This window comes from Gigantopelta aegis, chromosome 7, assembly GCF_016097555.1.
Source record: "Gigantopelta aegis isolate Gae_Host chromosome 7, Gae_host_genome, whole genome shotgun sequence".
NCBI classification, from domain to species: domain Eukaryota; kingdom Metazoa; phylum Mollusca; class Gastropoda; order Neomphalida; family Peltospiridae; genus Gigantopelta; species Gigantopelta aegis.
In genome coordinates this window covers 38,110,709-38,138,667 of record NC_054705.1, presented here as the reverse complement: position 1 = coordinate 38,138,667, position 27,959 = coordinate 38,110,709, and the positions used below count along the sequence as shown (strand labels likewise).

Genomic DNA, 27,959 nt, shown 5'->3' with positions numbered 1-27,959 from the left:
TCTTTACAAATTTGAGTTTTGCACCTCGAACTTTGACCCAGCCGGAAGTTATTTGGTATAGTACTACCTATATTTGTACACAAATATAAGCTTGGTAATGATAGCTTTAGGTCAATTCATCAAATCTTGTCCAAATATTCAGTGAGTTTTCTCTAGTAAAGGGTATTTGTAGTATATACCAAGTACAAGAGCAATTTTGACAGTTGTCTCCCTTGGAAGCAGAATGGACGCACGTGGGTAAACTGCTCTCCATGAAAATCTCCAATTTCCTCTCATAGATGGGCTGGAAGTTTTAATTCTTGCTGAGAAAGTAAGTCAGCATAAACATGACATATATACAGATGTTTCTTTGAAGAAAAAACGTTCATGTTTCTATTACTTCGAAACGGGTCAAAGCTAGGTCAGCTTGTGCTACACCTGCAACAGTGCCCATTTTACAAGGGCATCATTGTTTACGTGGACATAGCAAAGAAAAAACCCCTAATGAATGTCTGGAAGTTAGAAAGTCTTAATACTTGATGAGAAAGTAAGTGAGTGTAGATAGACAATTACGCAGATATTTCTCTGAAAAAAAACAAAAACAACAAACCTAATTACTGTCTGAAAATTATAAAAATTAGTAACACGTGCATGTTCTACAAATTTGAAATGTGTCAAAGGTCAGCTCGTGTTACACCAGCAGCAGTGCTCACTTTATTAAGGGCGTTATTGTTTACGTGGACACCGTAAAGAGAAGTCACGATGCCTCCATATACTGAAATAATAATCGGAGTGTTTTCTTGGTTAATTGGTCTTTTCTTTCTGTGGCCTGTACCTGTGGTTCCTGATTGGCAGGTGTATATTTAGACGGTCCCCAGACACTGTCTACACACACTAAAAAGACGTGCCTCTTTTATTAAGGGTATTGTGTGGTAACTGCACAGATACCCCTCCAATCGCAATGAGCATTATCATCCGCCTGCTTTCTTACTGTAAGTAATTCTGTAAAACCCTTGATTAAGTAGACTTTACCATCTAAAATTACAAAACTGACCCATTACGTCGTCCCAAAGAAAAGAAAATTATTACTTGGGTATCGTGAGTGGTCATTTTTGCTCGAACGTACCCTACCAATAGGCCTAATAATATGCATTTTTCTTTGGATTTTTTTTTTAAAAGAAAAATACTATAACTCCATTTCATTCTATTGATGTAAATTGAAATATATTTAGTTAAATAGTTTATTATACTATCAAGTCGTTTATGTTGTTTTACAAGTCAGGTTGATGAAAGCGAAGCGCCTTGTCGTAAATTAGTGCGTTTGTTTACACTGTGCTTAAGAGGAGATGGACGGAGCTGACGTCTCTTCGCCCCAAGCCATACCACCGGTCGTCATAAAAACAAAACAAAATGGTTGCCCCCAGTTAGCAGGAATAATCACGTTTTTTTATTAACTCTAAAATTACGCGTTTTTCATTTGTTGAAGTGTCAGTATGTGTTGGTGGTTCGGGTATGCATCTTTCCAACACATAAGGCTCTTGTTTGAGTTGACCTTACCTTTAAACCGTGTGTGTGTGTGTGTGTGTGTGTGTGTGTGTGTGTATATATATATATATATATATATATATATATATATATATATATTATTTCTGTAACATTTATGGATGATAGAATTAAACAAAATAACAAATCATTGTTTAAAAAAACTAAAAAATTGTTTCTTTGAAATTTTGAAAATTGGATGATCCATAAATCTAAAAATTCAAAAAATCTAGCCTAAATATAATTTACATATAAATACAATTAGTCTGTCAGATATATATCACCGGTATATATTTATTTTAATTGCTTATAAATATAAACCGGCCTCCGTGGCGTCGTGGTTAGGCCATCGGTCTACAAGCTGGTAGGTACTGGGTTCGGATTCCAGTCGAGGCATGGGATTTTTAATACAGATACCGACTCTAAACCCTGAGTGAGTGCTCCGCAAGGCTCAGTGGGTAGGTGTAAACCACTTGCACCGACCAATGATCCATAACTGGTTCAACAAAGGCCACGGTTTGTGCTATTCTGCCTCTGGGAAGCGCAAATAAAAGATCCCTTGCTGCCTGTCATAAAAGAGTAGCCTATGTGGCGACAGCGGGTTTCCTCTAAAAAACAGTATCAGAATGACCATATGTTTGACGTCCAATAGCCGATGATAAGATAAAAAATCAATGTGCTCTAGTGGTGTCATTAAATAAAACAAACTTTACTTTTTTTTAATAAATATAATTACTTTCATAACATGTATGAATTCTTGTTATAATTTCCTCCAAATGATCTCACGTACTGTTATGAATACTCTTTTAATGGGTATCTTAAGTCTGCTTGGAAAATGATTATCTTTACTTCTGTCTAATCAACTCCCTGACATATGTCAATGTTTCAGCATTAAAATATTAATACATGAGCCCTGCAGATACTGTACATTTAGAATAATGTATTTAAATTCTATTGGAAGCAAGCAGTGAAGTAAAAACACCCAAATAATACAACCCGAAGAACACAAATTCTCACCTACATGGATGCATCTTGGAGCCCAACACAGAAGTGATTCTAAAAAGATGGTCACTCCATGACCAGCGCTCCCCTTCAGATCGTTCTTTGGTCAATTATAATTACCGTTAATCATGATTGGTTGGACCTTTGGCGATGTCCGAACGTTATTTCTGACATTACCCAAGTAATTTTTATGACTATAACCCCATTGTAGAGTCTCAGACCATTCTTTATACATTCAATATAACTAAACAATGTTCCTCAGTTTCTGGTACATGATTATTTAATAAGTGAAGTTAATAAAAAAATATAGCTAGATATAAAAGCAATAAAAAAAATGTAAAACTTGAAATGATAGATCAGATGAAACCCAGGAATGCTACAATAAAAAAGAATTATCATTATCAACTGCTTGAATGTAAATACAGTAGAATCTTATTTCAGTTGAGTTGTATTGTAGGATGGCTCACAACATAATCGTTCAGTTATGTTGCATTGTGTAATATGGGCTAGACTTAAGATTGATCTATTCGACATGAGCTGAGGCCAGTGATTTTTCTTACTTGTACTGTGTTTCAGGTCTAAATGGGACGTCTCTGATGCACAGTGCCTGGCACGATGGCTCCTGGGTTGACTTTGCGCTGTTTGAGGGAACAGTGCCTGAACATACAAATGAGGAGCAAGTGGTTTTCATGGACAGCAATCTATATTACATGTGGAGTTATGGTCCGGCTTCCACAACACAAGCCTGCGTTGTGTGCCAGTATAGACAACCGGGTTCGTACACATTTTGGAACGTTTCGTTAATTGATCATGGTGTTACCCTGAACCTTACAAGCCTTGAAAAAAAGTTTTTTGTTTTTTGTTTTTTGTTTTTTTTATCTATTGAAAAGTAATTTATGTGAATACTGTAAATAAAATAAATGCATCAAGTGTTTGAGACAAAAAACAGCATCCAGATATCTCAGAGATACCAGGTTTTGATTTAAGAACCCAGTACAAGGCTCGAACTTAAGAATTTATCACCCGCAGCAATTAAAAAAACAACTGCTGTCTGTGAAAGGGCTGACCGACGGCAATTTTGAGTATGTCAACGGCAATTTTTTTAAACTGGCTTTTACAGCAATTAAACTTGACTGAAAGGTTATTGTTCTGTATGTACATGTAGTCATATTTGTTCTATTTATGTCAATAAACTTAATAAACAAGAATTTATTATAAATGGAATCATGGACTACAAGCATAAGCTAACATTTAAGGCAACCGGGTGATTCTGAGACAAGTTGCCCAAGTTTTCGGTGAATATGACATGAAAATTGCTCTATGGATGACATTAAATTATATACAGTGTTCTTGCTGGGTGAAAATTAAAGGAGGATGGTCGCGCATCCCACCCCACCCCACACCACCATTTTATAAAACCCAGTGAAACAAAAAAACAGAAGAAAAGAATGAAAAGCAAAAAGAAGAAGAAAAAAAAGCACATTTGGTTACTGTATATTGTTGTATGTTGGTCGACTTTGTAGAAATACCTATCTTGTTTTGCTCCTCGGTATCTGGTATCTGAAGTTGGTACAATGTACAAGCTGCCTTATGTTTTGTGCACTATTAGTTAAAATGTAGTTCAGTTAAAACGGAATGTCGTTCTGACATTCACAGGTATTCGTTTTGCTAAACCGATCAAAGTTTTAATATTATTATTTCAATAAAGATTTTAAGATATCTGAAAAATAATAAAGAATTTTTTTTAAGTAATCCCCTACTGTGAGATAAAAAATTTCTGTACAGGGTGGGAAATATTGTCACTGTATAGCAGTAGACTGGGTACTAGATGAGAAATATTGTCACTGTATACTGGGTATACTGGGTGCGAGATGGGAAATATTGTCACTGTATAGCAGTAGACTGGGTACTAGATGAGAAATATTGTCACTGTATAGCAGTAGACTGAGTACTAAATGTGAAATATTGTCACTGTATAGCAGTAGACTGGGTACTAGATGAGAAATATTGTCGCTGTATAGCAGTAAACTGGGTACGAGATGGGAAATATTGTCACTGTATAGCAGTAGACTGGGTACTAAATGAGAAATAATGTCACTGTATAGCAGTAAACTGGGTACGAGATGGGAAATATTGTCACTGTATAGCAGTAGACTGGGTACTAGATGAGAAATATTTTCATTGTATAGCAGTAGACTGGGTACTAGATGGGAAATATTGTCACTGTATAGCAGTAGGCTGGGTACTAGATGAGAAATATTGTTACTGTATAGCAGTAGACTGGGTACTAGATGAGAAATATTGTCACAGTATATCAGTAGATTGGGTACAACATGGGAAATATTGTTACAGTATAGCAGTAGACTGGATACGAGATGGGAAATATTGTTACAGTATAGCAGTAGACTGGATACGAGATAGGAAATATTGTTACTGTATAGTATTACATTGGGTACGAGATGGGAAATATTGTCACTGTGTAGCAAGCAGTAGACTGGGTAAGAGATGGGAAATATTGTTACCGTATGGCAGTAGACTTCGTACGAGATGGAAAATATTGTCACTGTACAGCAGTAGACTGGGTACTAGATGAGAAATATTGTCACAGTATATCAGTAGATTGGGTACAACATGGGAAATATTGTTACAGTATAGCAGTAGACTGGGTACGAGATGGGAAATATTGTTACTACATGTATAGCATTACACTGGGTACGAGATGGGAAATATTTTTACTGTATAGCAGTAGACTGGTTACTAGATGGGAAATATTGTTACTGTATAGCATTACACTGGATACGAGACGGGAATTATTGTTACTGTATAGCATTAGACTGGGTGCTAGATGGGAAATATTGTTACTGTATACTATTAGACTGGGTACAGGGTGGGAAATATTGTCACTGTACAGCAGTAGACTGGTTACTAAATGGGAAAGATGGTTACTGTATAGCAGTAGACTGGGACGAGATGCGAAATATTGTGACTGTATAGGATTACACTGTATACGAGATGGGAAATATTGTTACTGTATAGCAGTAGACTGGGTACGAGATGGGAAATATTTTCACTGTACAACAGTAGACTGGATTACTAAATGGGAAAGATGGTTACTGTATAGCATTACACTGGATACAAGATGGGAAATATTGTTACTGTACTGGGTACGAGATGGGAAATATTGTCACTGTACACTGTAGATTGGGTACAACATGAGAAATATTTTTACTGTATAGCAGTAGACTGGTTACTAGATGGGAAATATTGTTACTGTATAGCAGTAGACTGGGTGCAAGATGGGAAATGTTGTTACTGTATAGCAGTAGACTGGGTGCTAGATGGGGAAATGTTCTTGGTGTATAGCAGTAGACTGGGTACGAGATGGGAAATATTCTTACTCTATGGCAGTAGACTGGGTACGAGATGGGAAATATTGTCACTGTATAGCAGTAGACTGGGTACTAGATGGGAAATATTTTCACTGTATAGCAGTAGACTGGGTACTAGATGGGAAATATTGTCACTGTATAGCAGTAGACTGGGTACGAGATGGGAAATATTTTCACTGTATAGCAGTAGACTGGGTACTAGATGGGAAATATTGTCACTGTATAGCAGTAGACTGGGTACTAGATGGGAAATATTGTTGCTATATAGCAGTAGACTGGGTATGAGATGTAAATTATTGTCACTGTATAGCAGTAGACTGGGTACTAGATGGGAAATGTTGTTACTGCATAGCAGTGGTTTGGGTACGAGATGGGAAATATTGTCAATGTATAGCAGTGGTTTGGGTACGAGATGTGAAATATTGTTGCTATATAGCATTACACTGTATACGAGATAGGAAATATTGTTACTCTATAGCAGTAGACTGGGTACGAGATGTGAAATATTGTTACCGTCTGGCAGTAGACTGGGTACGAGATGGAAAATATTGTCACTGTACAGCAGTAGATTGGGTACAACTTGGGAAATATTGTTACTGTATAGCAGTAGACTTGGTACAAGATGGGAAATGTTGTTACTGTATAGCAGTAGACTGGGTACGAGATGGGAAATATTGTTTCTGTATAGCAGTAGAATGGTTACTAAATGGGAAAGATGGTTAATGTATAGCAGTAGACTGGGTATGAGATGGGAAATGTTGTTACTGTATAGCATTAGACTCGTTACCAGATGGGAAATATTGTTACTGTATAGCAGTAGATTGAGTACAACATGGGAATTATTGTTACAGTATAGCAGTAGACTGGATACACAATGGGAAATATTGTTACAGTATAGTAGTAGACTGGGTACAAGATGGGAAATATTGTTGCTGTATAGCAGTGGACTGGGTCCGAAATGGTAAATGTTGGTACTGTATACAGTCTAATGTTATACAGTAACAATATTTCCCATCTCGTCCCCATGCAGTCTAATGAATTGTTGTTTGAGAGTATTTAGAACTCAATATATTGACAAAACAGTCTCATAAATGGTGGCCGTCTTGAAAAAAAGATACAGTTTGGTAGATACATCACACACATTAATAAAACATGGATATAGCAGTTTGAATTGTGTTCTGACAGCATTTAGAGCTCAAAATATTCACAAAACCGTCTTGTAAATAATGGCCATCTTGAAATCAAGATATAATTTGTCCCAAATCACTGACAGGTTGGCTTATAGGACTAAATGTAATCATAGGACTTACAGAAACAGCTAAAAGAAAATTGGTGCTTTTATCAGCTCTGTCCCCATCAATTGGTGCTTTTATCAGCTCTGTCCCCATCAATTGGTGCTTTTATCAGCTCTGTCCCCATCAGTTGGTGCTTTTATCAGCTCTGTCCCCATCAGTTGGTGCTTTTATCAGCTCTGTCTCCATCAATTAGCTACACTACTGGACTAAAAGGTGTGCTAAAACGAAGAACAGTATTTATTTATTTTTAAAGTAAACACTGATTAATCATAGGTATGTCTATTGTCTAGTCCAGAATCAGGTTCTGTTTAAGGAACACTAACAAGTCCACATTTTCATACGAATGCATAAGAGATGTTTGTGGTGTTTCCACCAAGCAACTATATTTCAGGCTTTTTGCCAGAGGGTAAAACGGGTATTGCGCCATACCCAAATTTTATTATTTTTAAGTTAACTTTTTCACAAAATTAATTACTCTTATCATTAATGTATGATTTTCTTAACCCTAACCCTAAACTTAACCCATTTTCATTATGGGGGATGCTCCCCATACTCACTGTTGACTGTGGTTGCATTGAATTCCATAGCGCCATACCCAGAAATTTCTTTCTTTCTGGCAGAAACACTGTATTTGTATTGCTAGAGTTCTCTTTAAGAATTATACTTATTTATTTTGCTTGCATAATGAAACTGTGACGTCATACAGTTTCTTTGAAAGAAGCAAAATCAATGTTTGATTTTTCAAGATGGCCACTGTGAATATTTCTTAATATTATGACAAGTACAAATTAGCACATAATACTATTTTGGGCCTTTTTAATTTTACATATGCCCTCAAAATGTATTCATTAGGATACAAGAACAATTTCAAAACTAATATTTGGTGGTCCTTGTGACATTTAGGGGTAATTTTGGGCTCAAAACCATAAAAATTTGACCTGAATAATAACATAATCCATTGCCGTTAAAAGTGAGTTACGTAGGAAGCCCTATACATCTTCAAAAACAATTCAGATATCATTAGGTGACCTTAACAGATAAAAACAAATGTATGCAGATTCATGCACCCAGTCTTTAAAAGTATATTAACGCCAAAAGGTGGCATAAATTTTTGCATAACAACCAATGCATATGCCAGTACTTATTCAAATTTAAATTAGTAATGGTTTATGAGTATCTGGTGAGTATATGGTGAAATAATATTTCTTCTCACCTTTTTTCGTCACCATGTGCACCATAAAATTTAATATTAGGTTAACCATACAACACCCCACTGGGCATGGATCAGTGATGTCATAATCCAAAATGGCTGTCTTTAATAACATTTAATATTAGGTTAACCATACAACACCCCACTTGGCATGGATCAATGACGTCATAATCCAAAATGGCCGTCTTTAATAACATTTAATATTAGGTTAACCATACAACACCCCACTTGGCATGGATCCAGTGACGTCATAATCCAAAATGGCCATCTTTAATAAATTTTTGTATACATTATCCTTGTGTGCATAACATATCTTTTAAATGTTAATAGAGTATGACTCATTTTAATTTTTAATACCTTATTATAGGCCTTCGAATAACTCGGCTTAGAATGATAAAAACAGTCATTCACGATTTGGGGTCCAGGGCCAGGCTAGAAACCAATATGGCGCCTTCCTTGTTATTTCATGATAATGATGACGATACAGCTCCCCAGTTTTGTAAACTCGAAGGACTTTGCCATCAGAACTTTAAAACAGTGTATTCCAACCATGACTTTTGACTGTTACACTACCTATTTTAGAAAATTTATCACTAAAATATTTTGTTTGTTTTTAATGTGTTTTTTCCTTCTCATAAACACTGTTTACTGCAACAGTGTTTAACTTAGGTAGTTGTAGCTATAGTTGTTCCCACAGGGAACGCCTTTTTTCATACTATGAAATTTACTACAAAGTATTTTTTTCTAAGCGATTGTTTTCTAAACTGCTCACAAAAATAGTAAAAAATATATATATATTTGTAAAACACTTTAAATTTTATTTTTTTCGTAAAACCAAATTGAAATTAGTTACAAAAAACATATTTGTAGGAGGATGGGACAAACTAAAGATGTAAACATGCAATGATGATTATAAATTGAGTTGAAATACATGCATATCTGCGCCATTGGCATACATTGGGGGAGGGGAGGGTGGGCATGCAACCAATATTAGGGGGCCAACCCACACTATATATGTATGTATGTATGTATGATTTTATAAAATTTAATAGTTTAAAAAAAGGTTTGAGTGGGGGTTGGCGGCATCACCCTGTGCCTCCCCCCCCCCCCACCCCCAGCCACTGATGTGCGCTTTCCCAAATCGCAAAATAAACCAACTCAAATTATATCAGTTTATTCATAAATACACAAACAGCATCTTAAAATTATATTACACCCATAGCATGTGTTGTTTGGAAATGGGGGAGGTCTTCAAGCTTTACGTAATATAAAAACAAACATTGTGGGTTGTATGGTTTAGCGTTACAGGAGGAGGGAGGATGTCTAATTTTAACACAAATATTTAAACAGCCCCTTAGGCTGTATCCATTTTCCTTCTTGGATTTGTGATTTTTATTTTATTAAAGTATAAAGTTAAAGTCTGTTTTGTTTAACGTCACCACTTGAGCACATTGATTTATTAATCATCAGGTACTGGATGTCAAACATTTGGTAATTTCAAAATATAGTCTTAATGAGACAACCCACTACATTAGTAGCAAGGGATATTTTATATGCACCACCCAGACAGGATAACACATACCACAGCCTTTGATATACCAGTTGTGGTGCACTGGCTGGGACGAGAAATAGCCCAATGGGCCCACCAACGGAGATCGATCCCAGACCGATTGTGCATCAAGCGAGCACTTTATCACTAGTCTAAAATATTCAGTTTCAAAATCAAATAATTTTAAAATTTTATTTATGTGTGTATATATATAGTACTTTGCTATCTGGGACTAATGTAGCCTAATCACTATTAATCAGCCAAAAGAAGAGAAAAGAATGTTGGATTTCTTCTCCACATCTGATATTAAAATTTCCACTTCTATGGAACATTAGTTTCCCTTACACGAAAAGGCAGAGGAATAGAAAATATTCCAACAAAGGATACAGTAGTCCATTGAAATGTTCTTTGTGTTGGATACGAGTCAGACCTTTGCATTCTACAATAGAAGGACGATTGAGTGGCAGGTAAAATGTATGATATTAACCAGATGCAAAGGACACTGCACAAAAACACAACAATCTGTAAGTGTGATGAGTGTGGTCAAGAGTAGGAAATCTATGATTTGCAGGGCCTGATACCCTCACATTAACTCGGGCTTTGCTATATATAAAATGTAAAATAGGAATTATAAAATGAATAATTGTAGTTGCATGCACCATATGGAACTAATGTTGGATTACATTGTTTATTTGTAACAGTTAACTTCAAGTTAATCGATCCCATATATAATCTTTGCATAATTATGTTGAGCTCAAGACTATCAAAATTGCAATGTGGCTTTTCCAATAATCCATGGTGAAATAAACAGAAAGCAGAATGTATCAGAATTACCAAATGTTTGACATCCAATACATCCTGTGGTGTCATGAAACAAAACAAACTTTAACTTTTTGATAGACATAATGTGCAAAATATGTTCCAATCTGTTAGCTGACCACTGCAGATTTTCTGATAAAATTTATACTTTTTACTAATAAAAGAATTATTTTATTATATTTGTTTTATATCTTTGAATGTATAATCTTCACATTTCAAAATAAATATCAATTTAAAAAACAGTTAACAACTTTGAGAGAGTCTCCTTACGAATTTATGTTGAATTTTTTTTCCAGAAATGACCTCTAGAGGTCATCTGTATTATAAGGTCAATTTTCTAATTATATTTTGAATTCTTGATGGTTCCTTCATGGAAATAGCTAAACATAAAATGAAAATAAAATATTATTTAGCATTATTTTGTCCATGCTTTTGTATAGGGAAATTGCTATGGCGGCCATTTTGAAAAATGGCCACCATTGCCAACCCAGGTCATATTGAGAATACCTCCAATCGTAAAATTAATGTCCACAATATGTAGTATGCCAACGTTTATGCTTTTATCAAAAAGTGCACAATTCATTCATATATCCTCTGCACTATTTTAGTTATTGTGAATTAGAAACATAAATTTATACACAACATACACATGTAGTTGTAAATAATAAACTCTATTCTGATTCATACATATATCAACTATCATTTATAATGACATACAGAAGTTTACTTTAAACATCATCACTATAAATATGCAATACATACATATATACTTTCTTGGGACTTGGGGAATGATTCAGCAGCTACTATAATTATTGTATTATACCAGGACAGGGAGCTACCCATTAGGCAGGAGCTTCATGGGGTGGTGAAGTCCTTTATGATGTCAAGAACAAAACCGACTCCCTGTCGACTTTAGGGAGCTACCCATTGGGCGGGAGCTTCATGGGGTGGTGAACTCCTTTATGATGTCAAGAACAAAACCGACTCCCTGTCGACTTTAGGGAGCTACCCATTGGGCGGGAGCTTCATGGGGTGGTGAACTCCTTTATGATGTCAAGAACAAAACCGACTCCCTGTCGACTTTAGGGAGCTACCCATTAGGTGGGAGCTTTATGGGGTGGTGAACTCCTTTATGATGTCAAGAACAAAACCGACTCCCTGTCGACTTTAGGGAGCTACCCATTAGGCAGGAGTTTCATGGGGTGGTGAAGTCCTTTATGATGTCAAGAACAAAACCGACTCCCTGTCAACTTTAGGGAGCTACCCATTAGGCGGGAACTTCATGGGGTGGTATTGTCCTTGATGACACCAGATCATTCACCGACTCCCTGTTGAGCAGTTTAGTGTACGAGTAGTGAGGCTGATAACTGAGGATGCATTGTAAACACATTCAGTGGGAGCTTTATGGGAAGCATCCATGTACATTGTAATTACTGCCCATTTGGCGGGAGCTTTATGGGCTGCATCCATGTACATAGTAATGGGAGCTTCATGGGCTGCATCCATGTACATTGTAGTTACTGCCCATTTGGCGGGAGCGTCATGGGCTGCACCCATGTACATTGTAGTTACTGCCCATTTGGCGGGAGCGTCATGGGCTGCATCCATGTACATTGTAGTTACTGCCCATTTGGCGGGAGCGTCATGGGCTGCATCCATGTACATTGTAGTTACTGCCCATTTGGCGGGAGCGTCATGGGCTGCATCCATGTACATTGTAGTTACTGCTCATTTGGCGGGAGCGTCATGGGCTGCATCCATGTACATTGTAGTTACTGCCCATTTGGCGGGAGCGTCATGGGCTGCATCCATGTACATTGTAGTTACTGCCCATTTGGCGGGAGCGTCATGGGCTGCATCCATGTACATTGTAGTTACTGCTCATTTGGCGGGAGCGTCATGGGCTGCATCCATGTACATTGTAGTTACTGCCCATTTGGCGGGAGCGTCATGGGCTGCATCTATGTACATTGTAGTTACTGCCCATTTGGCGGGAGCTTCATGGGCTGCATCCATGTACATTGTAGTTACTGCCCATTTGGCGGGAGCTGCATCCATGTAAATTGTAGTTACTGCCCATTTGGCGGGAGCTTCATGGGCTGCATCCATGTACATTGTAGTTACTGCCCATTTGGCGGGAGCGTCATGGGCTGCATCCATGTACATTGTAGTTACTGCCCATTTGGCGGGAGCTTCATGGGCTGCATCCATGTACATTGTAATTACTGCCCATTTGGCGGGAGCTTCGTGGGCTGCATCCATGTACATTGTAGTTACTGCCCATTTGGCGGGAGCTGCATCCATGTAAAATTGTAGTTACTGCCCATTTGGCGGGAGCTTCATGGGCTGCATCCATGTACATTGTAGTTACTGCCCATTTGGCGGGAGCGTCATGGGCTGCATCCATGTACATTGTAGTTACTGCCCATTTGGCGGGAGCGTCATGGGCTGCATCCATGTACATTGTAATTACTGCCCATTTGGCGGGAGCGTCATGGGCTGCATCCATGTACATTGTAATTACTGCTCATTTGGCAGGAGCGTCATGGGCTGCATCCATGTACATTGTAGTTACTGCCCATTTGGCGGGAGCTTCGTGGGCTGCATCCATGTACATTGTAGTTACTGCCCATTTGGCGGGAGCTGCATCCATGTAAAATTGTAGTTACTGCCCATTTGGCGGGAGCTTCATGGGCTGCATCCATGTACATTGTAGTTACTGCCCATTTGGCGGGAGCGTCATGGGCTGCATCCATGTACATTGTAGTTACTGCCCATTTGGCGGGAGCGTCATGGGCTGCATCCATGTACATTGTAATTACTGCCCATTTGGCGGGAGCGTCATGGGCTGCATCCATGTACATTGTAATTACTGCTCATTTGGCAGGAGCGTCATGGGCTGCATCCATGTACATTGTAGTTACTGCCCATTTGGCGGGAGCGTCATGGGCTGCATCCATGTACATTGTAATTACTGCTCATTTGGCAGGAGCGTCATGGGCTGCATCCATGTACATTGTAGTTACTGCCCATTTGGCGGGAGCGTCATGGGCTGCATCCATGTACATTGTAGTTACTGCCCATTTGGTGGGAGCGTCATGAGCTGCATCCATGTACATTGTAGTTACTGCCCATTTGGCGGGAGCGTCATGGGCTGCATCCATGTACATTGTAGTTACTGCTCATTTGGCGGGAGCTTCATGGGCTGCATCCATGTACATTGTAATTACTGCCCATTTGGCGGGAGCTTCATGGGCATTACTATTTGTGAAATATCTATGTTTAAGAAGTTACATATTTATCCATAGAATTAATATTTATGTTATCTTATACAGATCACATGGGGAGAAAGATGACCAAATGAAGGAAAAATTGAAAATGTCTGCTGAATTCCCCCCAAGTTATAGTTATAGGAAATAGGTACCCATTAGTATATGACATACCTATATGTATAACTTTATAACAGTTATGTAGTTGGTCCATTGTGGTTTATAAATTTGTCAGTTTAATGCAATGTTCAGTTTTGAGTCATTTGGTGTGACTTACAGCTTAGTCTGTACGTAGGTCCACCTACTCATGAATCACTTAAGACTATACCCTTGACATGGAGTATTGAGCCTGTTTGAGTACATCAACAGGAGTTCTGATGTATCATTGATAACAGTCAGAAGACCATTGACCTAAGGTTTTGATCAAGTGGTCCTCCACTCTGGCTTTAGCGCTACAACAGCTTGTTCTGAATGTGCACATAAAACCCTATGACATCACATGACATGATATCGGTGGCATAAGTGTGTGGTTCCATGTAACACCATTTAACAGATGAAACTGTTTGAAACTTTCAAAACCTGTGTTGTATGCATTCCTGGCTTTAGGTGCTACTGAGTTCTCCCACAACATGTGAACAGTTTCCCTTAGGGTAACATTACCACTGAGGGTGGAGGGCATGGGTGTGGTTGTCTCTCTGCTCTGGGTGCTGCATGAAGGAATCTGGATATCTGTGAACGAGACAAGTAATCAGCTAGGGTATTCTGTTTACCGGGAACATGTTTAGCATAGACACAAAAATTGTTTTGCATAGAACACAGAGTAAGTCTACACATCAGTCGCATGATCACTGGTGATTTAGATCGGCCTTTATTGATGATATGTACTGCTCCAATGTTATCAGAATAAAAGAGTACTTTCTTCTTCTCCCAGAATTTGCCCCAGAGAATAAATGCCACCACTATAGGATAGAGTTCCATGAATGACATGGATGCTGCTTTATTCCCTGCAAGCACTGTCTTTAACTCAGCTGTCCACATTGATGAAAACCACTTTTCCTTAAAATATCCACCAAAGCCTATAGTGGAAGATGCATCGGTGTACAACTCAATGTCTACAGCTTGTGTACAGTGACGGTCATAAAACATGGATATACCATTCCAATGCTGTAAGAATTCTCTCCACATGGTGATATCCCTCTGACGTTCCTTATTTAAGTGTACATGGTGGTGCAGTTTAGTAACTTGAGTCGAGAGCCCAATTAGATATGACACAAATGATCTTCCTGGCAAAATTATTCTTGATGCAAAATTCAAATGTCCTAAGAGTTGTAATAATTCTCGTTTAGTACAACTACATTTACCTACGATGGTATTCAAAATGTCATAATTCTACAAATTTTCTCCTGTGGTAAATGAGCTTCCATTTTGTTTGTATCCAATATTATTCCTAGATATTCAAGCACAGTAACAGGACCTTCTGTCTTATGTTTGGCTACAGGAATATTAAGATGATGAAATATTGTGGTCAGTAGTGCCATGGTTCTCTCCCCTTCCCCGTTTGGTCTGTCAACAGTCAATAAATGAAATATTACTTCTATTCCATAGTTATTATTGGCAATCCAACATATAGCCTGTGATAGTTTGTCGAATAAAGCTGGACTAGAACGACATCCAAATGCTAACCTGTGGTAAAAGTAAAACAAGCCCTTCTATCTAATCTCAAATAGGTGCCACTGGTCTTTTCTAATGGGAAGTAATTTAAATGCATCACTAATGTCCGTTTTAGAGATTAGAATGGACCTAAAGAAAACTTTTACTACATTCTTTTGATATTAGATCACTTACAATATCTGGTTGTTGTGTGGCAGTCAAAATATTTTTACACTAATACACACGTAGGAAAGCGAGACACTAATATGTCAAATCCATGTTAACAGCTATTGCACAGTTGTGTAACAAATTCTTTGTTGGGATGATGTTGTAACTCATATTACAATCTGTCAACATTGATAGGGCTTGAAACAGATGGCAGTCAATCTGACTTCACTAGACAAGTGGCTGCACTGTGGGTAGCTTTTGTCACCTTACATTTTGAACATGTGTAGAAATGAGCATTCATGACGTATACATTTCCCTTCATTAAAGTTATTGCACACTTCTTTCCCATTCACTGAAATCCTTGTTCTACCTTGTTTGTCTCTCCCCTCTTTGTTGAATTTGTTGTTCCTATTTATGCCCATGTAGCTACTGTATTGAAAGCCAGACTTTAGTCTGTCACACTGATTGGTAGCATGCATTACACTAGAGCAACGTTCACAGGTTTTTGCCCTTCTTCCTGCTGTTACCAACCCATACAATCTCATGTCCATCAGTGACCAGTCTACTTTTGTATTATTTTGTCTCAAGGCTTCAGCACATTTAGCCGAAAAAAGTTTATTGTAGTCATAGAATGCATTCCCATGGCTGTTGTGTATGTTAATTATGATACCTTCATACAAATCCATTTTCTTTTGGCATTGGGGAAAGGCATCACACATGATTCGTTTATATTTTCCGAATGCAGTGAGAAATTCTGAAAGGGACAGAGTATCGGATAATCGTCGATCAGCTATTCTATTGTGTAAGTTTCCTGTTTTGGGGCTTTCCAACTCATATCCTGGAATTAACAGCATAGATAAGTTTACATCCTTACCTTCGATAATCAGCCTTCTCAGGCTTGGTGATACTATGTCCATATGTGGCAAGAGGTCCAGGGGAACCCCGTATGTTTTGTTTGTCCCACTTTCTGCCAGACTGTTCAGTGCTGACTGCAAGTTATGATTCCCAGCCACGAGAGCTGATCCACTTGTTGCTTCTGGTGTTCTGCCATTTACAGCTGTTTGTAACTGTTGAATCTGCTGTTGAAGTGACAACATTGTCTGTAAAATCAAAGGTGCTGCCATGTTGTTCAAGTCACTTGGTTGAAACACACTTTTCTCAGTTTCTTTCTGTGTAGATGTTGGTATAGTATCTTCATGTACTGGAACACATTCCACCTCCTGTTGAGAATCTATCTCTGTTGGAATATTTATATCAACATCATCTTATGGTGTCCTTGGCACATTACACTGTTTGTTCCAGTTCTGCTGGAAAAGTTTCCTCAATGTAATTTTTGAAAGGCCAACTGGTATTCTAATTCCTAGCTTTTTCAATTCATTTTTTAAATGTCCAGTAGTCCATTTTTCAGAATTGCACGAATCATAGGTTTTTGGGGGTCTAGAATGCATTCTTTTGATTGCCCTATCCATGTTAAAATTGGCAAGATTTTGAAATTTTAAGGTTCTCAGAATTAACAAAATACTGCAAGCAGATAGTTGTGAATGTCTTGATCTACAGTAGCTACAAGAACAATGCAACAACAAGAGCCTGGCACTAGCTCCCAGGGACCAGAAGATCATGTGACTAGATTAACCAATGAACTTGCACTGTAAGCTTACAAGCATGCATACTTGACCTCTATCTCTGGATGAGCACCCAGCTGGTTTACCTTTTGACCTACCGTTCAAAATTGCGCCAAAATTTCCTCAACAAAATTGCACACCACTTCTCTTTGGCATTAACGGCTCCATTCAAATTCCATAGCACCACCACCACCCCCACCCGCCTGCTACTGATTCAATCGGGCTGCTGGTGCTCCCTTGCACCTGCCAGTGCAGGCGGTCCCTCCTTCCCCTACCCCCACCTTTCCTGTCATGGACGGAAGAGCCGGCCAAGGCTGGCTCTTGCGCCCACGACAGGCGTGCACTACAACAGCTTGCTCTGAATGTGCACGTAAAACCCTATGACATGACATGACCCAGCTGGTGCTCCTAGCAGTCTATTTTTATCTCTAGCACTAGTAACAGTGTACATGGGTTTGCCTGTAGATATACATGTGAATACATGTAACTGGGCTTGTACTGACCATAGGTGTAGCAAGCAGTTGGCCATGCATCATGTTTGTATAAAACTGGTTTATATTTTATATAAACCCTGATTGTAGTTAGCATTACATTATGTGTGTTTGGTTCAGCTAGGGACGAATACAAATTCAACTATGATACAGATTGAAGTTCGGTGCTCCATACATTTATTATATTCATCTATTAAACACTTTGGAGTTGCCAACAGCATCCATCACTAAATCCGTGCCTGTGTACATGAACAATGACTTGGTCTTTGTAAACAAAAGTCAAGGGTGTGTGTGAGAGTGTGTGTGTGTGCGTGAGAGTGAGTGTGTGTGTGTGTGTGTGTGTGTGTGTGTGAGAGTGAGTGTGTGTGTGTGTGTGTGTGCACGTGTGTGAGTGTGTGTGCGTGCGTGTGTGTGTGAGAGTGAGTGAGTGAGTGTGCATGTGTTTGTGAGAGTGTGAGAGTGTGAGTGTGTGTGTGTGTGTGTGAGTGTGCGTGTGTGTGTGTGTGTGAGAGTATATGCATTTGCCCCCAACCCTCTCATGTGCATATGAATATGTTGGTTGGGTGGGCATTTGTGGGAAATATTTTCCTATATGTAATACAGGTTTATCTAGTAGTGCATTTGTAACATGGTGTTAGCCAGAGATTAATTAAACCTGGTCATGCAATGCACATAACTCATGTGTTAACCTAGTCATGAGAAAGTGGTCCAGTCTTTTGAGAGGAAACCTGCAATAGGTAGCAAGGGATCTTTTATATGCACCATCCAACAGACATGATAGTACATACCAAGGGCTTTGACATACCAGTCGTGGTGCACTGGCTGGAATGGGAAATAGCCCAATGGGTCCACTGATGTGGATCAATCCTAGACCGACTGTGCATCATGCGAGTGCTTCACCACCGAGCCACATCACAACCCTCTAAGACTGTGTCAGAATTGCCAACTATTTGACATCCAGTGGCCAATGTTCAATAAATGAATGTGAACTAATGGTGTTGTCAAACACAACAAGCTAACTGTTATCATGAAATGTATTTACTCATTAATTGTTTCATTGAATGATTCATTTATTATTAACAACAATTTATTTCCAGACTGTACTCTACCTATCCTGACAGGACCATGGAAGATCCCCAAAAGTGCATGGAAAACCAAAGGATTCACACTTGATGATAGAATGCTGAATAACATTAAATTTGACCTTCCTAGTGGATTGCAGTATTTTGAGACTAACACTGCTGATAGCTATATACAGGCATGTAAAATCATCCAGAATTTTATGTTGTTGTTTTTAAAGTTGATATACACTTTGTTCATTCTTTAATTTTTTCCATCCTTCTTTTTTATTTTTCTTCTTTGAAAAATGTACTGTTGACTGATCAAATACCCAATGCTCTTCGATGCAAATTGATGCACATTCAGTACAGGTTCGTCCAGTTGTTGCTACACTAACTTTGGTTATGAATTTAAGCCCTTCGATTCTCTTCCCAGCCATGTATGTAGGAGTTGACATTCACGTACAGTGACACAATACAACTGTCAGTTTGCAACCTTTTAAAACTGCCCTTGAATCCAAGTATTGCCTATACTTTACTGATCATCGTTTCAGTGTGTACAAAAGGGTTGGTGAGCCATAAAAACTTTGATGAAGATGACCGCTAAGGTGGTGTTGGGTAAAGGTCTAGGGAAGGATGAGCTGGGTTGATAAAACCAGTCTCTGTGTTGTAATTAGAGAAACAATAACAGGTGTCTGTTACTGAGATAAATACTGGATATCTATGTTACACCATACACAGGTACTTTAGGTTGCTGGTTATGGATGCCGGTGCACACCCACATCATGCCTTGTTGCTCATATACACTCTCTCTACAGGGTTTTCGCCAGAATTTTTTTTTTTCGGTGTGTAGTTATGATTTTGTGAAAGCGGAGCTGGCAAGCGAAGCCTGCCATGGGTGCCAAAGGTGCCTTATTGGGAGGGTTTGTAGATGTCCGGAAAAGCGATTTCCAGGCATTTGGAGTCTGAAATCCGGGCCAGCTCATGGTGATATTTTCCATATTTCATAGGAGAATGAATGATGAATGTAACAGTCAGCAGGAAATTTGTAAACTTGCCTTCATATTTTTTAATTAATTGTCTGATTATTCATGATGGAAACTTTCCCAAACTATTTTGACTGTTCTCGAAAAGGTTATTCGGTTTCACTTATTGAGTAAAAAAAAACCCCAAAAAGTCTAGCAAACGTAAGCCACAAACGGTTGGCTGAAATTTAGGCAATGGGATCAGGTTAAAATGGCGAAAACAGAACCAATTTGGCAAAAACGTACCTCAAAGTATTGGCTTAGAATGGTTAAAACGGCAGCCTACTTTTAAAACATATTCTTATTATTGCATATAATAAACAGGAACCATTCATAATTACTCATCCTGCCCTCTCGTGTGCATGTCTATACCAAGATACAGTTATTTAACGTTTGAAACAAACTTCATTTTTATTTTTTTATTTTTACCCTAACCCGGACCGGTTACATTTTGATAGAGTATATCATGAACTCCCTCCCTCCCATACGCATACATATTTTATTTAGATGTCCGATAACCTATTAACATCATAAAAGTAACAACAAAAAGGTTTACAGTGTCAGTACATTGTATTTGTGTCATTAGTTTTATATGATTTGTTCTTTTTATGAACTTTAAAAAAAACCCCTCTCCCATCAAGATAAAATACATTTCATATATAAACAAATGATCGGAAATTTGTAAGCAAATGAATGTACATGTATAAATTAAATATATTAAAAGGACATTCCTGAGTTTGCTGCAATTTTTAAGATGTTATCGACTAACAAACTTTTTAATGATTGTAATTAGATATCAAATATATTTTCCTGCATAAAATATTAGTAGCTGTATATTAAAAGTTTTTCTGATCGTTCTAATATTTGTACTAGGTTAAATTTCATTTTATTTCCTAAATATTAAGATGACTAGAAATACATTGAATATACAGACACTGATATTCTAAACAAAAGACATATATACTGAACAAAATAAGAAACTTCCGCTAACTTTGCTTGAACATAACTTGATGAAAACAAACCGGGGGAATAATCGTTATATATGCGTTTAAAGAGTGTTCCATGATGCATCGTTTGGTGCAAAAATCATGGCCATAGGTTAACAGAAACTTGGAGAAATTTTGACCAAGTGTGGTAGGGGTTAAAAAACAACAACCCCACTTAATAGCGGGTATGACCACCTCTTGAATTGACCACTGCAGTGCATCGCAGGTGCATAGAATTGACAAAAGTGTTGATTTCTGCCTGTGGAATATTGTTCCATACCTGAATGAGCGCTTGACGAAGTTCGTTGACGTTAGTGGGTGGGTTGGGATGACGCCTCAATCGTCTGTCCAGACTATCCCAGAGATGCTCGATGGGGTTGAGATCAGGGGCTGTATTTATAAAGATTTTCAGATTTTTTTCAGAATATTCTCAAAAAATTCTTAACACCTTAAAAGTACTCTGAGTGGAAAAAATATTCTTAAATTTACTTTTAAACATTTTCTGAGACAACTTTTAGTTAAGTCTTAAATTTGACTTTGAGAAAATTCTCAGATGGAATTCCCTTCGTAGTTAAGACTTAACTAAAAGTTGTCTCAGAAAATGTTTAAAAGTAAATTTAAGAATATTTTTTCCACTCAGAGTACTTTTAAGGTGTTAAGAATTAACCACCTGCTCAACGCGGCTACCGGTCACAATTTTCGAACTAAAAGGCGAAAATGAACCTGTTGTCGCGGCCATAAAAATGCATTGTAAAGAAATGGATGCAGCAGTTACCGTGATAAATGTTGAATTGAAAGCCGGTTCTCAGCCGGAATATCAGCGATCATGTTCACTTTAAAAAAACCCACCCACGAACATAACAACATGAGCGGTGCTATAGGATTGCAATATGTAGCAACCGTTATGTATTTATTTGATTGGCTGTTTATTAAGCATTAGTGATCTGTTGTGTCAGGTCACGTCATGTCAAAGGTCATAACTGTAAACACAATAGGATGAATACATTGCAGTATCATTTAGTCTCATGCCGGCCACTTTTGTGGTTGCTTCCGTAATATAGAAATTAACATGTTAGATGTTTGGTGTTGTTCGGTGTTCAATGAATTGTTCCAGGTTAGCTTTGATAAGAAAAAAAATCCTTTAATCTTGTGACAAGTGCTGAAGACGGGTAACTGGCGGCAATTAGTAGACCAGTGTAGTTAGTGGCGCATGCTCGTATTCGACAATTAACAGATGTTTTCACCTTGAGATGTAATCGGAGGTAATCATTAAAAGCAGTTGTTGAGTCTTGTTACCGAAAACAACGTGTCAGCTCTTGAGGTTATTATTATTAAATACTGTTGCTGTTTATTTCTGACATTTGTTTCTAAAAATGGCACCTAAAATTCGTAAGCCGATCGCGTTAACGCTAGTACAGAGGGTAAGCGTAAATTTGGATGTATACTGTATTTGTTTAGTTTTTATTAAAGATTTCTAGCATAACAATAAAATTGTAAATTTTTGTTGACATTTATTCGGACCTGGATATGACGTCCAATTTTGGCCGGCCCCACAAGTGGCCGTCATATTAAAAAACATATATATATATCATATTATTTTACTCTGATTGAGTACCATGGAAGTGAATGTTGGTGAACTGAAGACGATGTCGCAGGCCATGTCCTTGTGGATTGGGTGCTCCTGCGGCTTCTGTTTCTTCGTCTCCCTCCTCTTCATCATCGTCAGGGTAATCACCAGCTTCATCTGGTGGCATCTGGATGTTACGGGCTTTACAAATGTTATGTATGGCAGGGGTTAAGCGGATTTCTCCATGGAGAACATGGAATCGCCTCTTCATCTGGCCAATTCCTCGTTCCACCACACTTCTGGTTCTTTTGTGTGCCCTACAAATGCATGACATTGATACATTTAATTACTCGTTCAGTATAATTTATTGAGCATCTTTTTAAAAGTAAAATATATAAGCAAAGGTTGATTTTGTATGCAATGATTTCTGCCAAGTGAATAAAATGTGTCGGATGCATTTTGTGGACCACCTGTCTATGGTTTTTCTTTGTAATGTAATTTAATTCCTCCTATAGCAAATAAATTTACTAACAATCTTGTGATGTTTGTAAACTGTAGTTTCCATGTAGTTATATTTAAATTCACTTAATAAGAACGAAATAGAAATGAATAGTAGTGTGAAACATTCAACAATCCTACATAGTTGTAAAGGGGATGTAATTGTGATACCTGTTATAGCGTGACTGGTCGCCAGGTTGAGGTCTCAGGAAGGGTGTCAGGAGCCATGTTTTACATGGGTACCCGCTGTCGCCTAGCAGATGACATCCTCCGGGAACGAGACGCCGGTCAAACATTTGCTTTATGCCACTCTCATGCAGAATCCGTGCGTCGTGAGTTGACCCGGGCCACTTGGCTACCACGTCCATCAGCTTGTACTCGGCATCAAAAATTACTTGTACATTCAGGCTGTGGAAGTGCTTCCTATTGACAAACTCAGGCTCGTCTTTGTGTGGAGCCTGGATACGGACGTGAGTACCGTCGATAACCCGACAACGCCAGGAAATCCAGCAATTTGCAAAATGCGGCTTCATTCATTCGCACCTCATGATGGTTGAGAGGAAAGGTTATAAACGTCGAATTATAACTGGCGTCGTTAAGGCGTTTAACGTTTCCGTAATAACCTTACTGATGCTTGGCTGGGAAAGTCCAAAGTCATCGCCATTACCTAATTGCATTTTACCTGTTGCCAGATACCGTAACGTACAGACAATTTTTAATTCTGCCGAGATGGCCTTGTTTCGGCAGGTAGGATGGTGATACGGCGTCCCTGACCAAGTCCGTAACAAACAAAATACCACCTCGATCTAAACGAAAACGTTTTAGAAGTTCTTCGTCGGTATAAATTGCAAAAAAGTCCTTTCTGTCCCTAAATATTCGCTGGCGGCGTCCCCCAAATGCAGCAGCGGCAGCCATTTTGTTTGAGATAAGAATTCTTAACCAATGTTAGGAGTCCTCTATATGTCTCTTAAGGTTTTTTTAACTTTGAGAATAATCTGAGAGCAATTCTGACATTTAAGATAAATTCTTAGGCATTCTGAGAATTATTTAAAAATTCTTAAACTTAAGGGTATTTCTCAGGCATTCTAAGAATTTTCTTATATTTAAGAATTCTTAAGCACTTGAGAATCTTTATAAATATCGGCCCAGGACTTTTAGCGGGCCAGTCATCAATGAAATCAATGTTATTTGTCCTAAGAAAATGTACAGTGTCTCTAGCTGTATAAGAGGTGGCATTATCATGCTGAAAAATCGAGATATTGGCGTTGTTATGGAACAGAGGAATGACGTGATGAGCGAGAATGTCATCACGGTAACGTTGAGCATTTAAATTGCCATCAATGACGACTAGTGGTGAACGATAACCATGGGCATTGGCTGCCCAGACCATGACCGAACCCCCACCCCCGAAACGATCTCGTTCAAGAACACAACAGTCATTATAGCGTTCATTTCTCCTACGGTAGACGCGCACCCTGCCATCACCACGTTGTAAAGAAAATCTGGATTCATCCGAAAAAAGAACAGTATTCCAGCGTCGCCATATCCAATGAGTGTGTACACGTGCCCAATTAAGACGATTTAGACGATAGCGTTGCGTTAAAACGCATCCAACATAAGGACGTCGTCCATGTAAACCGTTCTCCCGCAGACGATTACGAACAGTCTGCCCACTGATTCGGTTATTATGAAGCCCAGGTGTGTTAGCAGCAGTAGCAGTGGCAGTTTGGAATTGATTGCGCAAATGCGTGTTCATGATATAGCGGTCTTGACCACGCGTTGTAACACGCGGACGTTCAAAGGTTCAGACAGTGAGAAGTCAGTGGTCATCCATTTTCACTACACTGCGGCAGTGTGGACGTCAAGATTTCTCTATGAATCTCATGTTATATGGCTCAAGTTGTTGCAGAACATGTTCAAGAGGCCATCCATTTTGCTCAACCAAAATCGTGCAACAAATGGACACAGAAACCAAAAATGTATAACCCACCATACTCACTAAATCCCGATTGAAGTACTTGCATCATTATTAACAAATCTTCCAATAACAAAAAAATTCCACGCCATTTTAAGTTTGCCAAATAGAGGGAAGCAACTTGCCCTGCACATTAAAAAAAGTATTGAATTAGGTTAAAACAAAAATAAAATAAAAAAATGTTTGGCTAAAACGGTATCATTACAAGTTGTGAGCGATGATACCTTGAATAAAATAACTATATTTATAATTTTGATGTCGATCATTTTAAAAATCCTTGTTCTTAGTTCTCTGATTTTTTATTTTCAGGTTGACCTTCAGCGACAGTTCCACCTGCATCTGATGAAGTGCAGTTCAAAGACAGAAGACCCCGATAGCAGATATTTCAACTTAGATATTTCAGAGTGGATCGAACAGAACTTCAAACCGATTGTGAGTTTGAGCTTTTACTTCTATAACTTTTTCACTGAAAATATTATATCCTCTCGGTGTGGGTCATTTTTAGTTTATTTATGTACACTGTAATATTCTAATCTTTTTGATGCAATATTGGTTTTGAAGCGGAATATCCAGATAACTTCTGAATGGCCAGTATTCATGAAAAATAACTCCAAACAACTGTGTGGTAGTCGATAAGTTCCATATTAATAATATATGTCATAAATTACACCATTAAAAGAAATTTTAACCCTGTTGTCACATGTAAACCACATAGCCCAGTAATAAGTAGTAACATAATCACTATTTGCATATTGGAGTAAATCTGACAGCCCTTCGAGTTTTTTTGTTTGTTGATTATTATTACGATTATTAAAACAAAATGTCCATTACACACTTTTCATGTTCATCAGATATTATTTTACTATGTAATATGCACTTGAACATTTTATAATCGTATGTGGTGCATGCAAAATAAGGAAAGGTGACGTCATGTGCTGCTGTATTTCCTCTTTGTTGCTGATGTGATTTCTGATCATAGTTGGGAGGTTTCCTCTCAACTTCCGATTACACAACAACTCTCCCGGCGATGGCAAGGAACAATCTATCGGTGTGGACCGTAGTAGACAGAGGAGTGCCATATGTACATCAAGTGCACTGTCTTTTGCTTTTTGCATTGTCATTTTGACTGTTTGTATACATCTTTCGATGAATCCATTCGATTGCAGATAGCGTCGGGAACTAGTTGTGTGGTTGAAGTTCCATGATTCAGCAAAATTTCGATAGCATTCTGAATTGAAGTGAGGTCCATTATCACTTATTACTTTCTCAGGAATACCTTGTTCAGCAAACAGGCTTTTTGTTGCTACCACAACTGCTTGACTAGTGGTTTCGGCATTTTTCTAACAGAGTAGTAGTCAGAGATTATCAGGAAGTCAGTATCCTCGAAGTGAAACAAATCTGTTCCCACAATTTGCCAAGCTCTTGTTGGGATGTCTTGGGGAATTAATGTTTTATTGTGTTAGACTTTTGATACTTCTGACAGGTTTGGCATCCTTTTATGAGATCCTCTATATCCTTGTTAATACCATCACGAAGGGAACTCCTTTCGATAGCCAGCGCCATTGTTCATTGCTTCTTGTGTGTTTATCATGGTTAAACGGCGAGTTGTTGGCGGCTGTAGCAATACAAATGCCGATAAATTTAGTCTTCATGCATTTCCTAGTAATCAGGCATGACAATCTTCCGCGGATCCACGGAAATCCGCAGATTTGAAAGCCATTTAGGTCGTTTCTTTGGCCGTGTACTGTACGCTTTGCGCACAGTTCACAAAGCTTTCCACTGATTTCATCAAGTGTCTTGTCATGCCTGTAGTAATGTTGCTGTGAGAAAGCTGTGTCTGAATTTGATTAAAACAACGTGGAAATACTGGGCAGGAAGAAAATGCCAGAGACCATTGCTACAGCACACACTTTAGTTTTGATTCGTCTGAACTGGCTTGTCGGCTTAAGTGAGATATAGGAATACCATGTGTTATGGCTTTTAAAAAGAGATACCATACCAACAATTTTTCTGCGACACAAAACAAATGACAAGCTGATGCCATCCACATCGAAACGACCTTGGGGTGCATATTGTCAACATCCCAAACTGCGTTATGCTTCCAACTCCAGCCAGTTTGTTTTCTCATGCACGGTTCGTGCAATCAACCAGATCAGACTTGTTGTTGTTTGCATCTCGTTCATTTGTGAGGTTTTTCTTTACAGTTTGAGAACATTTTCATTAACAATAAAGTTCAGACAAGGAAGTATCCAAAGCCTAGTCCGTCCCATCCTACAAAAATGTTTGTTTTTGTTTGTTTGTTTTTTTGTAAATAATTTTTTTTTTAAATGCTATTTTTGTATACAACTTAGAAAACAATCGGCTCAGAAATAAATAACTTGTAAATTCCAGGGTATGAAAAAAGGCGTTCCCTGTGAGACAGACTATAAATACATTAAATTAATTTTACTATACCTTCCCACAGAGAACACATTTTTTTTATACTATATGACATGTACTATAAGTTATTTATTTCTGAGCCGACTGTTTTCTACAAAGGCGTTGAAGGGACATACAAAGAAAATTTTTTTTAATTTAAAACGTGCCCACGAGTTACTGAAACGTGCGCATGACTTATTAAAGCATGCACACGAAATGTTAAATCATGCGCATGACTTATTAAAGCGTGCACACGAGATATTAAATCGTGTGCACGAGTTATTAAAGCGTGCGCACAAGTTGTTATTAAAGCTAGTATTGTACGCATTTTTGGAACACAGACACATGCAGTATTAAAAAGATGAGCGATTGAATATTCCAGCAGGTACAGAGGGTGGATTATATGGAAAGAAGATGTGATCTCATTCGAGGATACTTCAGTCTCGG

At 38.2% G+C, this 27,959-nt stretch overlaps 1 protein-coding gene across 1 annotated transcript in view; it reads left to right on the top strand.

The window, feature by feature from the left end:
- The window catches only part of LOC121378064, a 293,865-nt gene that overhangs the window by 145,794 nt on the left and 120,112 nt on the right, over positions 1-27,959 (top strand). The window contains exons 11-13 of the mRNA XM_041506164.1: positions 3,100-3,297; positions 19,083-19,243; positions 25,404-25,526. Of these exons, the coding sequence (XP_041362098.1) occupies positions 3,100-3,297; positions 19,083-19,243; positions 25,404-25,526 (482 nt within the window). The remainder of the gene's footprint in view (positions 1-3,099; positions 3,298-19,082; positions 19,244-25,403; positions 25,527-27,959) is intronic.